Source organism: Dasypus novemcinctus, chromosome 7, assembly GCF_030445035.2.
Source record: "Dasypus novemcinctus isolate mDasNov1 chromosome 7, mDasNov1.1.hap2, whole genome shotgun sequence".
NCBI classification, from domain to species: Eukaryota; Metazoa; Chordata; class Mammalia; order Cingulata; family Dasypodidae; genus Dasypus; species Dasypus novemcinctus.
In genome coordinates this window covers 111,572,671-111,589,629 of record NC_080679.1, presented here as the reverse complement: position 1 = coordinate 111,589,629, position 16,959 = coordinate 111,572,671, and the positions used below count along the sequence as shown (strand labels likewise).

General features: G+C 34.3%; 1 protein-coding gene across 4 annotated transcripts in view; it reads left to right on the top strand.

The window, feature by feature from the left end:
• SPOPL (speckle type BTB/POZ protein like) overlaps positions 1 to 6,637 on the top strand; it is an 83,307-nt gene extending 76,670 nt beyond the window's left edge. For 2 of the 4 annotated variants that reach the window (XM_058301028.2, XM_004478265.4), the window contains exon 11: positions 2,404 to 6,637. In XM_058301028.2, coding sequence (XP_058157011.1) covers positions 2,404 to 2,548 — 145 coding nt within the window. In that variant the 3' untranslated portion in view covers positions 2,549 to 6,637. The remainder of the gene's footprint in view (positions 1 to 2,403) is intronic. The other 2 variants (XR_011649283.1, XR_009186605.2) reach the window with 2 other exon arrangements.
• The last annotated feature ends 10,322 nt before the right edge of the window (positions 6,638 to 16,959 follow it).

Here is a 16,959-nt window from a genome sequence, read left to right as displayed (position 1 = left end):
TTTTGGTTTTGTGCTCCTGTGTAAATCAGCTTCTGTTGCTAATTGGGGTGGATACTCTCATTTCTTAAGCACATACGCTCATGTAATGTATATAATAAAGCCCAGATATTCCAAGGATTGCTAGAGATTCAGTTCCTGTCCTTTTAGAAAGCATTTCTAAAAATAATTGTGAGAGAAAATTATTTGTTTTTGAGACCTTATCTAATGAAGGAGACATTATCATTTCATAATAATATATTAAGTAGTATGTTAGAGGAGGGTATGTGCAGAGCACTTGGCCAAACCTGGAAGTTTAGGTATGACTCCCTAAAGATGACTGCACTGAGTCTTAAAACATGAATAAGTGATCTAAAGACAGTGGTTATCAGAGGTTCAGAGGGGAGAGGGAGGGATGAACAGGTGGAACACAGGGTATTTTTAGGGCAGTGGAATTGTTCTATGTGATACTACATGGCAGATACTTGTCATTATTTGCCAAAGCCTTTAAAACTGTACAGCACAAAGTATAAACCACAATGTAAACTACAGACCTTGGTTAGCAGCAGTGCCTCAGTGTTAGTTCATCAATTATAATAAATGTACCACAATAATGTAAGATGTTAATAATAGGGGAAAGGTGGTGGGTGAATGGGAGTTATATGGGAATCCCCTATACTTTTAATGTACCTTTTCTGTCATCTAAAACGTCTCTAAAAATACAGTTTATGAAAATTAGCAAAAAAAGGAAGTAACACACATTGTGGGAAGAAAGATTAGCATGAACCAAAATACAGAAGCATGAAGCAGTAGTTGGTCATTATTTGACAGATATGTTTGTTTATTGCCTAGTAAGTTACCAAGGTACTACACTCAGAGAATATAGTGGTTAACCTGATAGATGTTTTTCCTACCTTCATTGAGTATACAGTTTAGCTATGCTTGCAGATAAACAAACATTATTACCTAGCACATGAATAGGTATTACACAAATAATTGCAATAAAGTGTGATGATAGGGTATGTATATTATATCCATAAGAGTATATAGCAAAGGAGCATAACCTAATATAGGGGTTAGAGCAAGCCTTTCTGAGAAAGTTACATAAATAAAGACCTGAAGTATTGACAGGAGTTACCCGAGTGAAGAGGTGAAAAGAAAGGAAGGAAAACATATCCCAGAAAAAGGGAATGAGATTGGGAGTGATTGTAGCTCAGTTGTTGAGTGCCTGCTTCCCATGTACAAGGTCCTGGGTTCAATCATGGTGATTGGGAGGTGGGGGTGGAGGGATGAACTACTTGAAGAGTGAATCTACAATATTTGGATATTATGAGAATGGTGGAGGGATATGAGGGAGATAAGAGGAGACAAAGATAGATTTCTTGCTTAAGCAATTAAGTATTTGCTCTGATTGTTTAATGGGAGCATATTGTACATAGAATACAATAAGCTGTTCAGTACCAAGGATATTAAAATTCCTGAGCATGGGAGTGGGATGTTAGAAGGCTAGGAACATAGCAATAAGGGCTCTGTTTCTCTTTTAAAAGAATCTGGATACAGGCAATGAGGAACAATAGAAGAGAATGTGATTTAGTCATGCTGATGTTATTAAGGTAGCATATGGAAGTGGAATTTGAGAGGCATAGGATAAGAGGCCAAAAAAAAATAAGAGACTGTTGTTATAATCCAAATATGACATGATGTGGACCTTACCCAGGAACTCAAGACTTCTTTGGGAATTAAAATCAGATTTTGATGGTTGATTGGAGAGGACAGAGACTGGGAAGACTCCCAGGTTACTGACTTGAATCACTGGATGGATTATGGAGCCATCACCTGATTGGAAATGAGGGAGGAAGAATATGTTTAGGGAGAGAGATCATGAGTTCTCATCTCACAATACTGAATGTATAGAACTTCAGGCAAATTCAAATAAAGAAAGCAAGTAATTAGGATTGAGTCTTGTTGGGGAGCCCTCAAATTTAAAGACTCAGTGGTAATCACAATTGAATATAATAGTAAAACTGTGATGAGATAGAATGAATTAAACAGGTAAAATGAGAATAGTGTAGAGGGCAAAGGTTGGAACTATAAAGAAATCCTTTGTGTAAGGGGCAAGTAAAGATGAAAGAGGAGCTCTTGAAAAAGTACAACAATGGTAGTAATGGGAGTAGAACTATAGAGAGGGAGGCCAGTGTCATAGACTTGAGGAAGTAGAACTTCCAAAAAGAATTCATAGTTTCACTTGTAACTGAAAATATGAGTAAGATAAAGATGATGTTTTAATGATTTCAAATGGTTTGACTACACAGAGGTAGGTGCAGCATTTGATACATAACTAAATCCACAAATTTAAAAAAATTGACAGTGCAGCAGCACATTTTGGAAAGTACATTTAAGTAAACTTCCCTTCATTTTATTTTTCAGCCAAGCAGCAGACATAATGGAAACATCAGGATGGAAGTCCATGATACAGTCTCACCCTCATTTAGTAGCAGAAGCCTTCCGAGCACTAGCATCTGCACAGTGTCCACAGTTTGGCATTCCACGCAAACGGCTAAAACAGTCCTGAAATCTTCCGTGAACTGTAAAACAATGGAATTGACTTTTACTTCTCCAGGTTCAGAAGGATTCTAATATACGAACCATAAGCAAGAGTTGTTTCTGTTATCTTGTCCACAGAACAGAAGCTGAAAAAGCATATTGCTTGCTTTTCAGGTGGATAATTTATGGTTTATTCTTCAGCTTTAAATTAGACTGATTATATTCTTAATTCACTTCAAGGCCTTAAATTATCTTCAATGACTTCTCTTGTTCATATAATACTTTAATTTTTTTATTGTGCCTTGTCATTTCGACCAAGGCTATGCAGGATTGCACTAGCTCCATAATGCAGTAATATTGATAACTGAAGATATTAAGTTTCAAAAGGATCTTCCATTATTTTGAGAAAACAAAATGAATTTTATAGGGTTTGTCTTATGCTATCTCAAAGGTTCTCCTTAAAAGCACTTGTATTGGAGATTACCTGGAATGTCTCCAGTTTAAGTTCTATGAATACAGGAGAGCCTGCTTACCTTCAAGGTAAGTTATGGCAATACACTGCTTCAATTCTAATTTAAGTTTCATTTCAGGGGGCAAATATGCAATGAGTTGGCCTAAATTTTTAGTAAAATTTGTAATGTTTGTTTGTATGTTAACTGTCCCACAAACTAAGAGAAACATAAACTTTTGTTTGTGTTTCTTTTGGGGGTTATCCCAAGTTTACAGTGATTGAGAATGATTGAGGTTAAGATTTCGGCAAGAAGAAAGCATGTTTTGAGCTGTTTTTTTAAGTTTATAATGACCTACATTTATATGAAGAATTCTGTACATGTTAAACGTAAGGATGACCAAATACAAATTTAATGAGTGGGCCAATTAAGAAAGATATATATATATGCACTTTTAATGTGTAACTTTTATATGCTGAATGGTACATATATTTTTTTGCTTTTGAGGGAATTAATAAGGTATAATTAATTGTGTCTTAACTTTTGAAAGAATTTTTTAAGACAGATTGAGGCAACGGGGATATTTGTGATAATAAGAAAGATATCCTTGATTATAGTTAAATTGGTTTGATTTCACATATTTGTTATTGAATTTATTCATGTTTTATCACACTTTGCAGACGGCACCTGAACAATAAATGAGTCCTGGACATTCTACTCTCCTTCTAAAAACAGTGAACTGATATTATTTGCTTGTGGGATATGTACACTAAAGGAGAGAAAAATTAGAACATGAAACATTTGTTGTTCCCCCCCCTTTCTCCTTACTGTTTTCAGTTACTGAACCCCCCCTTTCTCCTTACTATTTTCAGTTACTGCACTAACATTGTGGGTGATATTGAAATTCTGCATAATGTGAACAGGATAAATTATTTATAAACTGCTTTTCATGGGACATTTCTTTATTATAAATGAATTTTAGCTTTAAACACATATACTTCTTAAGTGTTTGAGCTCTATTCAGTGTGGAGTTCTATTCTGGTGCATTGTCCCAGAGAGGCAGGAGAGTCACTGTATCTGATTTACTGTAACAGTGACAAGATGCTTTATAGGCAAGATTTTATATTTCACCACAAGGGAAAAAGTGTGTCACTGGAAAAAAAAAATGTATATATATTTGCATATATAACCTTATTCTTCTGGTTAAAATTTGTTTAATTTGTTAATTTAGTTTTTGAATTTAGGACAAAAGGAAAAAAAATGAAGCTTCATGTTTTAAAATAGATTTTATTTTTAACTCTTTATTACATTTTCACTGACACAGTCCTACTACATCAAAAGAGTGGTTCATGTTTATATTAAGCAAACACTCAAATAAGCCTTTGTTATCCCCAAAAAATGGAGTTTGAAAAGTTTATATTTTCAGATATCCTAGCTTCTGTGTAGTTTGAGCCTTTGTTATGTTAACTTAAATCTGAAATTGGAAGAATCCCTTGGGCTAGAAGAAAAATTCTTACCTGTTAATAGACTCCACCTATATAAGAGTATTATGGGGAGCAGAAACTACTTCCTTAAGTCTACCATAAGATCGAGTCCATTAAGTTTACAATATGAAATTTTAGAAATGTATATACATATACACAAACATATTTAATTTAAGATCTTGCCTGGGGTCTTATAAGAAAAAGAACTCCTTCCTCTGGCTATAGAATTTTGTTGTCATATATTTTAAAAATACTGGTATATCCATTTCTATTAAGTGCACACAGGCACATCATGAGTGAATTCACTGCTAGATTCTTCGGCTCTAACCATAGCGACTTCAGTAACAATACTGGATAATGAATGTTTCAATTGGTCTTTACTTTAGTTTTTCTTTTTCTTTCTTTTTAAGTTTGGTAGCACATTTTGTACCAAAAATGTCAAACACTGTGCTGTAAGATTATCCTTGTTTATAGAAGTGTCCACTTTACAGATAATATAATGCCCTATCATAATACTAACAGAATTATATGGTAATTGATTTATTTTTTTATTTATTATGTATATTTTTAGTATTTTGAGTTCTTGAGACAATGATAAAACAAACCTGTAAATGTATTCTGAAATGAGTGCTCTAATAGCCTATTTTTTTATTACTTTGAAACCACACACATTGTTTGCAATAGTCAACAGATTCTTACCAGAACATTCTTGCCTTTTGAGCTATTAGCCTGCTCCTGTTTCTCTTTGTCACCTAAACAGGGCTTCTCCTTAGAAATGTAGTGAGTGATTTTAAATGTTATATATTATGAAAATAACCATCAGAGAACTGTTCCTTAGACTAAGATTTAGGACACTGTATTTGTGCCTTTTGCGTTTTTTAATTTTAATGTGTATTGGTATTTGGAGCACAAATATGAAGGTGCCATAATATTATGGCTTGCCAATATTACCTCCTTGAAAACTCATGTGTCATTGTTTTGAAATAGCAATTGAGAACCTTGCATGTATTATGTGGTCATTTGTGTGTGTGTGTGTGTATGTATAGTTGTATTCACTGGGCTTGTGTGTGGTATGGGCAAAAGAATGAATTCCTGAAAATAAGCTCAGTTAAATGCTGATGGTTCAGGTTAGTTGGAATATTTCATTTAAATGTGCTTTATTTTGGGTGGGCAGTTGATTGGCCGAAGAAATTATAATTCTCAAAAATATGACCAATTTCTGCATGATGAAATATGAAATGTGCCTTTTTAAGTTATAAAATTAAATTTTAAAATATTAACGAATATCTCTTAAAAAGTTGTCGTGAATGTTATTGGCTTATTTTTAAATTAGACCTAAGTTAGAGCTTAAATTGTTGAAAGTATAATTACTAATTTATTTACTCTTTTGAGTTTTGTGCATACATTTAAAAACTAAGAATTCTTTTAAAATTCTGGATCCATAGATGAATAGGTACTTTGATAAGTAAAGTTTTCTGAAAATCCAACTCAGCAATTTTTTCATAGCAAGTATACTTGAAGAGATGAATTATTCTGATTTGGACATTCATGCTCTTCTCTTGGATAAAGAATAAAAACAGTCAATATATTGCAAAATAAGGTGGGTAGGAGGATTTTGTTTAGTGTTCTCAGATTATAAAGTTAGCACTTTCAGCACATGAAGAGTATTTTGAAAACCTTTTTTATACAGATTATGAGCTCTATCTTGTATAAGTGTTCATGAAATGATATAAATGTTTGGTCCAGTTGAACAAATATTGAGTGCCTACCATATGCAAGACTTCTTCACTAGGAATGAATTCACCACACCGTGTCTTCTGTTTGCCGTACGTGGACTTTGTTTGAAAAAGAATTCTTATATTTAAATCTGTTTCTGTTGTTAGAGTTTATCATTGTATACTGTAACCCAGTTAATTTTGCATTGTTTTTTAGAATGAAGATATAACTTAAGTGTGTCTGATTTTTGAAAATAAAATTCTGCTAAAATTATTTAAAAATTAGTTTTGGGGGTAATTGATTTTCAAGATTCCAGTGTATAAAGACATATATATTGAACTTTCCAGTCTTGTTTTTAATCAGCCAATATTAATGATGAGATACATACTTTTTGTATCTTATTGCTGAAAATATTTTTTGCATTTCAGCACGCTGAGTTAAAATAAAGTTGTTACTACTTATTAAGAATTAATTGGTTTATTTTGTGTTTATTTGAGAAGTAAGAACTCTTCTTTTGTAGATTAATATGATACTTTGCAAAAGAGCCATGTATTTGATATGGTAATTTTTAAGTCATGCATAGTAGTTGTCTTTTTTACACGGTGTTTTTGCAGAACCTACTAAAGACTTGTTCTATAACTGTAGGACAATTCACATACATTTCTGTTAACATATGCATACCCTCAATATTGAATGACTTAGTCTAATGTCTTGTACCATGAATATAACACTTAAAGATCATCTTCTCCCCATCCCTCCTACCCCTTCTTAATTTCAGTAATCCAAGACAATTTAATCATTTGCTGCTACCAAAAGGAGAAGGTTTGGGGCAGGTCATTTCTGGACCAGTTTAGTAACAGTAATTCAGGGAAGAGTGCTTAAGAGTTATGGCCAAGATGTAATAGAAAATGCACACTGAAATAACCTGCCATATCCTCAACACACACACAGTTCCTCTTAAAAGAATAAAAGGATTCAAAACCTTAGAACATTGTCTGTGCAATATATAGGTAGAAATGGCCTATGTCCTCATGAAGTCCATTTTCTTGAAGAATGCAGTTATACAATGGAATGTGTGAAATTTGCTGTGATAGTGCAAGAGGACTATCTAATCTGGGTTGGGGTGAGGGTCCTAGATAGCGTTCCTGAGGAAATGATGTCTAAATTGAGATTGAGAGTTATGCAGCTTAGTGACGGTGTCATCCAATCTGTTACCTGATGTCCCAGAGGTTGAGCAAGGTTCATCTGAAACATTTGTGGGAATGAAAAATATGGCTATATCCTAGAGTGTATAATGGGAAAATGATGTTGTGAACCAGTTAAGCTGGGGTCACCGTTTAATATACATATATATAGAGAGAGAAATAGGCCTTATAAAAGGGGTTCAACAACCTATGAACACAGGGATTTTAAATGTGGGCACAGCATGAATATCAACAATCTCTTCAGATTGGTTGAAGGGGGCTAAAATGGCAGCAGGGAAACCCTGGAGGTGAGGAATGCTTGTGCTGTGTGCTAGATTAGAGGCATTGGGATGGAGGAAAAGGGAGAGGTAGAGAGGAAATACTGATAGGACTTAAAATAAATTGCATATAGGAGAAGGAAGAGAGAGAGACTCCCAGGTTTTGCATTTGAGCACCTCTATGGAGAATAGTACCATCACTGAAAGGGCAGTTACAGGAGTCAGCAGTTTATCTTTGGAAGAAAAACAGATTATTTAGATTTTGAGCTTAAGGTTCCTATAGGACATTCCTTGTTCTGGATATACAAATCTAAAAGTTGTGCGTCATCTCAGTTACAAAGGCAGGGATCGTTTGTATACAGACAATAATTGGTGTATAACGGCCGAAGAGAATGCAGCTCAGAGAAGCACATTATAGGGACAAGTAGAGAAAGAGTAGCCCACAAAAGATGAATCAGAAAAATAAAATCAATATTTCAAGAGAAGGAATGGCTAACAGTGTCAAATACTGTGAGCAATCAAGTATGAGACTAAAATATAAATTAGATTTTTTAGGGAAGAGATAAAAGGGGTCTGTGGAGTGAGGAAAAAGAGTGAATAAAGAAATGGATGTTCCAAGTATAGAACATGGGAAATTTGGTGACGATGACAAGGAAAACCATAGCTAGAGGATATGTTTCTTTTTGTTTTGTTTTGGTGTAGGAGAGGTCTCAATATGTTAAGGAGATGATAAGGAGTCAGAAAAGAATACAGGCAAAGGATTATAGAAGATAAGGAATGGAATCAGATGCCAGAGGAGGAGATTGCATCATTGCACAAGGGAGGGAGAGGTGCACAGATGCAGAATCATGTGTGTGTGTTTTTTTGTTTTGTTTTTAACCTGAATGTTCATATTATACTAGTTTTATGTCTTCCATTCCTTGTAAAGTCATCTCTTCAGGATAAAGTGGGTGGGTGATGGGTTTAGAGCAGAAGTTGGCAAACTTATTTTGTGAAGGGCCAGGTAGTAAATATTTTAGGCTTTTGCAGGATGTTGCGTCTCTGACCCACCTTCTCAATATGCAGCCATAAACAGTACATAAACAAATGAGCATGACTAGTTTCCATTAGACTACTTACAAAAGAGGCAGCAGGCCAGATTTGACTCTTGTTTGCTGGCCTCGTTTAAAGGTTTGAGGGGAGGAAAGGAGATTTGAAATAACTGGTGTAGAGGAAAATACATGGATGGCCCAGTTGGAATTGGAGGTCATGACTTTACAGCAGGTCAGCTAAGAAGACTCAATGTTTGCATAATTGAATAGAAGTAGTGATTAAAGCTAAATAGAAAACAAAATATGAATTTTGAAATGAGAATATTCATAGTGTTCCAGGTGGAATTTATGAACAGATACTCAAACCTACACATAACTAGATTACTTATAAATTGACAAGGTTAAGTAATGTGAGCATCCAAGCAATAAATAAAAATTTAGAAGCCGTTTTTCCCTGACAACACCTCTATCAGAGGATGGTGGAGAATTAACCAGATTTTAAGTGACAAAGAAATTGACCCAAGAACTCTTAGCTGTTTAATGATTCATTTTTAAAGTTATTTAAATTACATAGAAGTATTTTTAAGTAGTACCCAAAGCATAGGGATTGTCAAGTTATAAAAATTAATCCAAGCATTGGAAATTGAGGCTTAAAAGAATTGGTGGTGAGTATTAAATTAGTTAACAGGGAAGTCTAACTTAAGTGTAACATTTATAAATATAAGAGTAAAAAAGTGATCATCTGGTATAAAGAAACTAGGCAAGAGGAAAGGAAGGAAATGGGGTGGAGAAATGAAAGTGCAAAATTCTTCGTCTTCAGTAAAGTAAAATTAAAAATGTTTTCTTACTGATTTTTAGATTGAGTTACAAACATATAAGAAATTCTTAAAATAATTAAACATCCACCGGTAGAATTTAAAATAGAATATATATCCTCCAAAGCACAAACAAAACATTGGGGGGAAGGGGGGGGGCAAGTAAAACAAAATACCAAAAAAGAAGGTAAAGATTACATTACAAAGATCTAGCAGAACTAGTATGACAAATGCAATAGATTAACTCACCTACTAATAGAAAAAAACCTTCCTCATTTAGCAGTGATCTTGTTCATCAGAGTGGGTACATAGTAGTGAGAGACATTCCCTGTTCTGATAGAATTTAATAAAACCAACAATAAAATATAAGCACTGTGAAAGGTTAAGTAGAGGCTGCTCTGTAGCACGTCTCTTCAGTGTCTGCCAGCCAGGCACAGAGGAGGAAAAGCATTCTGAAGGGGACGGGTGTGAGGCTCGGAGGTTAGAGGATGGTGATTCAAATAACAAATTCAGTAGGACTCGAGGGGAATGCCCTTTTGCTGATATGTGGTATATGTGTCTTTGTTTTGTCTGTCCCTTTTTTTTTTTTTCTTAAATGGGATTAAGTATACAGGTGAGAGAACTTGGAGTAAATAGGTAGAGCTAGTTCAGGTAAGCCCTTTTAAGCTCTAAATTGGCCAGATTGACTAAATCAAGAAAGAAATCAAAACAATTGTCAAATTATTACCTCCACAAAAGGCTTGAAACAGGGACAGTTTTTTGGTAGGAATTAATTTCAAACTTTCTAGTAACTGATAATGTCCATTACATGGATCGAAATAAATACTGGAAAATAAAATCATAAAAATTTTTAACCAAGGTAGCATAAACCAAATAATCTTTAGAAAATTATGAAAATTAATAATATATGCAAGACACTAAATGTGTTGTCCTAGTAAATGCTGATTCCCAGTGTCTATCCCCCTTTTTTTAAGAACACCCAAAAACCGAGATGTGCACAGACACCTCTCTACTGTAGAGATGAATACCATAAACTGTTAATAGTTAGAATTCGGTAATAAGAGAACACAAACCAAGTCACTAGAGGTTTATACTAGGCCTTTGAGAATGGTTGAAAGGTAACCATTGTGAAAGGTAAACTGAAAGAACTAATAATTCCACAAAATTCCACATCCATTTGGCTCAAGTAGTCCAGGTGAAATAAAGTATGGGAGATAATTTTCAACACCATAGAGAGTATCTCTTTTGTCACCAGTAGCAGACATTATCATAATGGTGCTACTCTAGAGATTTTCCCATTAAAATCAGGATCAAAACAGGTAGCTTAACAATGCATTTATTATTTTGAATTGTTCTAGAAATTTTAGCCTATGAAATACAGATGAAATAAGCACCATAAAAGAAAGTAGGTCAAATAGAGTTTGGAAATCATATAATATTGTCTTGGAGGAAAACCCAAATTGAATTTAGAATTTAATGCTATTTTGGTAAAATGGGTTAAAAAAATCTAGAGATAATCTACAAGGTATATATCCTAGCAGAAAACAATTATGGAAAATAAGATCCCAGCCACAGTGACAGAAAATAAAATGGAAAAAGCCTAGGAATAATCTTTGGTTGAGATGTGTAAGCTCTGTAAGGGGAAAGAAACCTACAAAATTATTCTGAAAGACAGGAAAAACATTTAATACTACGTAAAGTAGAAAAAACAAGATAAAACACACCATTATGTACTATAGTTGATGAAAATATGCTCGGGGAAATAACAGTGTTAATAGTAGTATTCTTTTGATTATGAGGATCATTTGTTCCAATGTCTTGCATTTTCCATATTTTCCATTAGAAATATGTGTTACATTATTATTGAAAAAACAGAGTAAAACATTTAAAATACGTGCATCCTGAGAAGGCCAATAAATTGACTCATTAAAAAGCCATCTAGAATGGTAAATGTAAAATCAAGTGACTGAGACCAATGACTGGCCTGGAGGTAAAATTATAGACCTTATGGTTGATTTGCAGTATATGTTTAATTCTCATGCAGATCATCATTACAGATGAGATTACAATCATTTGGAAATAAACTGCTAAGATAATGTGAATTCTTATTTTAAAGAGATAAATTTTCCATAAAATGTGTTTTTTTTCCCCTTGCAGTCCATAAAACAGATTACATATAAATGTTCTTTTTTATTAGAACTGATAACACTTGAGCATAGGGAAACTCACCACCCTGGAGTCTTGATCTGATCCATTCCTCCTGGGATTTAAGGTTTTACATTGAATGGAGGAGTATTTCCTGTTAATTACATTATACAGTTGAGCCCTTAGTCTGTACAAGATGCTGGAGATAGAGTGATGGGGGGGGGGCTGGGGGAGAACAACACAAAGACATTCTTCTTACTCTCATGCCGCTAGCTTACAGACTAGAGAGGAATAGTCATTACTCAATAGTGACTGGTCTTGCTAGATGTTTATCAATTTTATTAATCTTTTCATAAAACAAACTTCTGATTTTTTTCTATTGTTCATTTTCTGTTTTATTGAAGTCTTCACTTTGCTTTACTATTTACATTTCCCAGCTTCTTAGAGTGAAAGTTTACATCTTTGAATTTTATATCTTTCTTCTTTGCACATAAGCATTAATTATGGAAAATAATTTTTATTATCTGTTTCTCTTGGGAAAAAACTGCCTTAATTACATCTTACAATTTTTTATATGTTGTGTGTTCAGCCTTGGCCGTTCAAAATGTTTTCTAATATCCTTAGTAATTTGTTCATTTGCCTTTAGATTTACTCTCTATTTTGGGGGGAATTTTTCTAGATATCACTTTTATTTTCTTAATTTCTAATTTGAATATACTCTGTATTACTTCAAACAGTTGGTATTTATTTATACTTGTTTTGTGACAGAATATGATCCATCTTGGTGAAAGTTCCATGGGCTTTTAAAAAGAATGCCTTTTCTGCAATTGTTGAATATTGTATGTTAACAACATTTAGGCCAAATTTATTGATAGTCTTATGTTTAATCATTTTTTTGTCTACTTTTTCTGGCAACTAATGAAAGATGGGTGTTAAAATATCCAACTTTATTTGTGGATTGGTTTGCAACTCCCTTTAAGTCCTATTAATTTTTTCATTGTGTGTTTAATTATTATTAAGGGCACACATAGTTAGCATTTTTATATCTTCTTGATGAGGTATCCTTTTATCTTCTAAAAGGTAAAAATTTCTTTCTAGTGATAATCTTTGTTTTGAGGTCAACTTGGATTTAATATTGACAAAACTTTTCTCATGTTTAGTGTTTTTAAGATATGTCTTTGTCCATCCTTTTACTATTAACCTGTCTTTGTTTTTATATTCAAAGTTTGTTGCTTATAAATAACGTAGATAGATTATGCTTTTTTAAAATATGTTATGACAATCTCTGCCTTTTAATTGGAGTGTTTAGTCCATTTGCAGTTGATGTCATTATTGATATGTGGTTTTAACTCTCATCATGTTATCTGCTATTTATTTAACCCATCCATTCTTCACTCTTCTCTTACTCTTATCTTTTATTGGGTGAATCATGTGTTTAAAAAAAAAAAAGTCTTTTATCTCCTGTATTGTAATTTTAGTTTTAACTCTTTTTTACCTATTTTGAGTGGTTGCTCAAGAGATTACAATCTGGGGCGGCAGTCTTGGACCAGTGGTTAGGGCGTCCCTCTACCACATAGGAGGTCCGCGGTTCAAACCCCGGGCCTCCTTGACCCATGTGGAGCTGGCCCACATGCAGTGCTGATGCGCACAAGGAGTACCCTGCCACACAGGGGTGTCCCCGCGTAGGGGAGCCCAACGCGCAAGGAGCGCGCCCCGTAAGGAGAGCCACCCAGCACGAAAGAAAGTGCAGCCTGCCCAGGAATGGTGCCGCACACACAGAAAACTGACACAACAAGATGATGCAACAGTACCCTGCCACACAGGGGTGTCCCCGCATAGGGGAGCCCCACGCGCAAGGAGTGCGCCCCGTAAGAAGAGCCGCCCAGCACGAAAGAAAGTGCAACCTGCCCAGGAATGGTGCTGCACACACAGAGAGCTGACACAACAAGATGACGCAACAACAACAAAAAAAGAAACACAGATTCCCGTGCCGCTGACAATAGCAGAAGCGGACAAAGACGACGCAGCAAATAGACACAGAGAACAGACAACCAGGGTGGGGTGGGAGGGAGGGGGGGGAAGGGGAGAGAAATTTTAAAAAAAAGATTACAATCTGTATCTTTAGCATAGTCTGCTTTCAACTTATATAATATTTCACAGTATAAATTCCGTACAGCAGTCTAATTCCAACTGTAAATTCCATCTTTTGTGCTTTTGTCTGCTTGTACTTTACTTCTACACACTAATCTCCACAATACAACATTATTTTTTATTTTAAACTGGCAACAGTCTTAGATACATTTAAAATATTATATAGGTTGGCACAAAAAATTTTTTACAAAGAAATATTCTTTACATTGAACCAGGTGTTTACCCTTTTTAGTACTCTTCTCTCTTTTCTTCAGACCTCTGTTTCCATTGGTATCATTTCCATTTAGCCTGAACAATTTCTATTAGTATTTCTTCTAGTGCAGGAAGACTGGAGACAAATTCTTTCAGCTTTTGTCAGTCTAAAAATGACTGTATTTCTCCTTTAATTTTAACGAACATTTCACTGGACATAGAATTCTAAGTTGACAGGGGTTTTTTTGTGCCTCACTTAAAGGTGTTATTGCATTGTCTTCTGGTCACCATTGTTTTTGGTGATTTGTATCGTTGTTCCCCTGAATGTACCATGTCTTTTTTCCTCTGGCTGCTTTTAAAATTTGTACTTTATCTTTGGTTTTCAGCATTAAACTGTAGAATGTCTAGGTATGTTTTCTCTGAATTGATATTCCTTGGGTTTTGCTGACCTTTTCATATGTTTATGTTACTGTCTTTCATCAATTTTGAGAAATTCTCATCCATTTCCCTTGAAATATTTCTTCCTTCCCATTCTCTCCCTCCTGTGACTCCAGTTACATACATGTTAGATCATTTGATATCGCCTCACATATCTCAGATGATGTGGGTTTTTTTCCTTTTTTTTAATACTTTAATCTGTGTTTCAGTTTGAATACTTTCTATTTACCTGCTTTCAAGTTTATGGATTCTTTTCTATATAGAGACCAGTCTGCTATTAACCCCATCTAACAATGTAATTTTCATTCCAGAATTTCCCTTTGATTTTTTTTTTTATAGTTTCAATGTCTCTGCTGAAATTTATTATCTTCTTTATGCATAATATTTTAATTACAGTTTCAAGTCTGAAAATTCCAATTTCTGAGTCATATTTGGGTCTGCTTTTATTAACTGTTTCCTTTGTTGACTATGGGTCATGTTTTGTTTCTTCCTTATTTGCCTTGTAATGTCTGATGTTATACCGGATATGAAAACAAAACAAAACAAAACAACTTACTAACGAACTAAAATAAGTAGTACTTGCTTCCAAAAAAGTGGATCTTCTTTCTTGTAGCATGCCTCATTAGTGGGGACTGAGTATGATCTGCAGTAATTGTATCTGGCTTTTGTTGCAGCTGAAGGGTAATACATTTTACCATCGACTTCAAATGCTTTGAAATAAGATCATGATTTCCCTTCTGTGGCATTTGGGAGTCTGAGGCACTGACAATATTCAAGTAAATCTTGTACTTCACAGCAAACTGCCAGCTAAGAAGTTTTCATTGGTCTCCAGACTGTATCAGGCTTTCTATTCCTTGGGAGATCTCTTTCCACCTAGAATAGCTTTAGAAAGCCTAGAGTGCCTGGGGTGCATAGTGGGCAAAGGTGTTCTTTCAGTTCTCAGGCCCTGATCCCATCCATTGGCAGGTAAAAGTTCTAACTACCTGGGATTTCTCTCACTCCTATGCCTTACATTTGGGAGAGTATCTGCATGTCTAGGGGTGTCTCTCCTGTCCTGCCTCCAGATTTAGTGCATTGTCCCAAGCACTTTGTGAAGTCCCATGTGGCAGATCTGTCAAGTTGGTGCAGACTTGCTTTGCGACTGTAGCTTTTGAGAATTCTAATTTGTCACTCCAGTCCACACACAGCAATTATAATATGTGGTTTTTAAAGCTTTGGCTAGTTTCCCCCCACATCTATGGTAGATTCCTCTCTATCCTACTGGTCAACCAGAGGTAAGAACTGCCATGGGTCTTCTCTAATTATGGAAAGTGAGTCACTTTCTCAAGTTTTCTTTACTTAGGTTTCTTTACAGCCTCAGTTCTCTAATAGGTTTAGAATAGTTATCATGTTGTGCCTTGTCCAGCTTATGTTAGGATAAAAATGGCAGGCTTTTGCAAACATCTTACTACAAACAAAGTAGAGATCCTGGTTTTTAAATTTTCTGTTGTTTCCTACTAAGATATAGAAATATAATTATTTTTGTATTGATCTTGTACTTATGACTGTGCTATACTACATTCACTTATTAACTCTGGTATGATTATTTTTTATATTCCTTAGAATTTTTTACATAAACATTTATGTCCTCACAACCAAAGAATTTTGTTTCTTTCTTTCTATTCCTTATCCCTTTTAATTCCTTATTTATTTATTTATTTATGCCTTATTTCACTGTCTTGGATCTCTAGTGAGTGCAGAGTTGAATCAAAGTGATGAGTGGGCCTCATTCCCTTGTTACTGAAATTTGGAGTACAATGTTCATATTATTTTACCATTAACTTTGATGTTAGCTGTAGTGTATTATAGATGCCTTTAGCAAACTGAGAAGGCCTTCTATTCTTTTTTTGCTATGTTTATCTAGAATAGATGTTGTATTTAGACAAATGATCTTTATCTATTGAGATGACCATATATTTTTCTCCCTTTTTCTGTTAATGTGATGAATTACACTGATTAATTTTTTTTTACAAATCAATTTTGTTGGTACATATTAATAAAGCATAAATCCATCCGAACTGTACAACCAGTGTCATCTGGTACAATCACATAGTTATGCGTTCATCTCTCCAGTCATTCCTAGAGCATCTTTTAAATGAATATTGCATTTCTAGGATAAACCCAATTTGTCCATGATATATTACCTTTTTCTGTATTGCTGGATCAGATTTGCTAGTATATATTTAAAGAATTTTGCATGTATGCTCATGAAGGATATTGGTCTGTATTTTTTTTCTTGTATCTTTACAAGATATATATGTTAATCAGGCTTTCAAAGATAAAATTTTTGACTTTTTAAATTTCCTATTGAATTTGTTTTTTCAATTTCTTTTGAAGACAACATAGAATTTGCTTAATTATTTCTTTTGCTAATTATAAGTATAAATTGCTCATCTTTTGCTGGGTAGTAACTTAGATTAAGGATTTTATACCTTTCTTCTTTCCCAACACAAGCCTTTAAAGCTACACTTTTCCTCTAACAAATCTTATCATTGCATCTTTCAATTGGTGTAGATT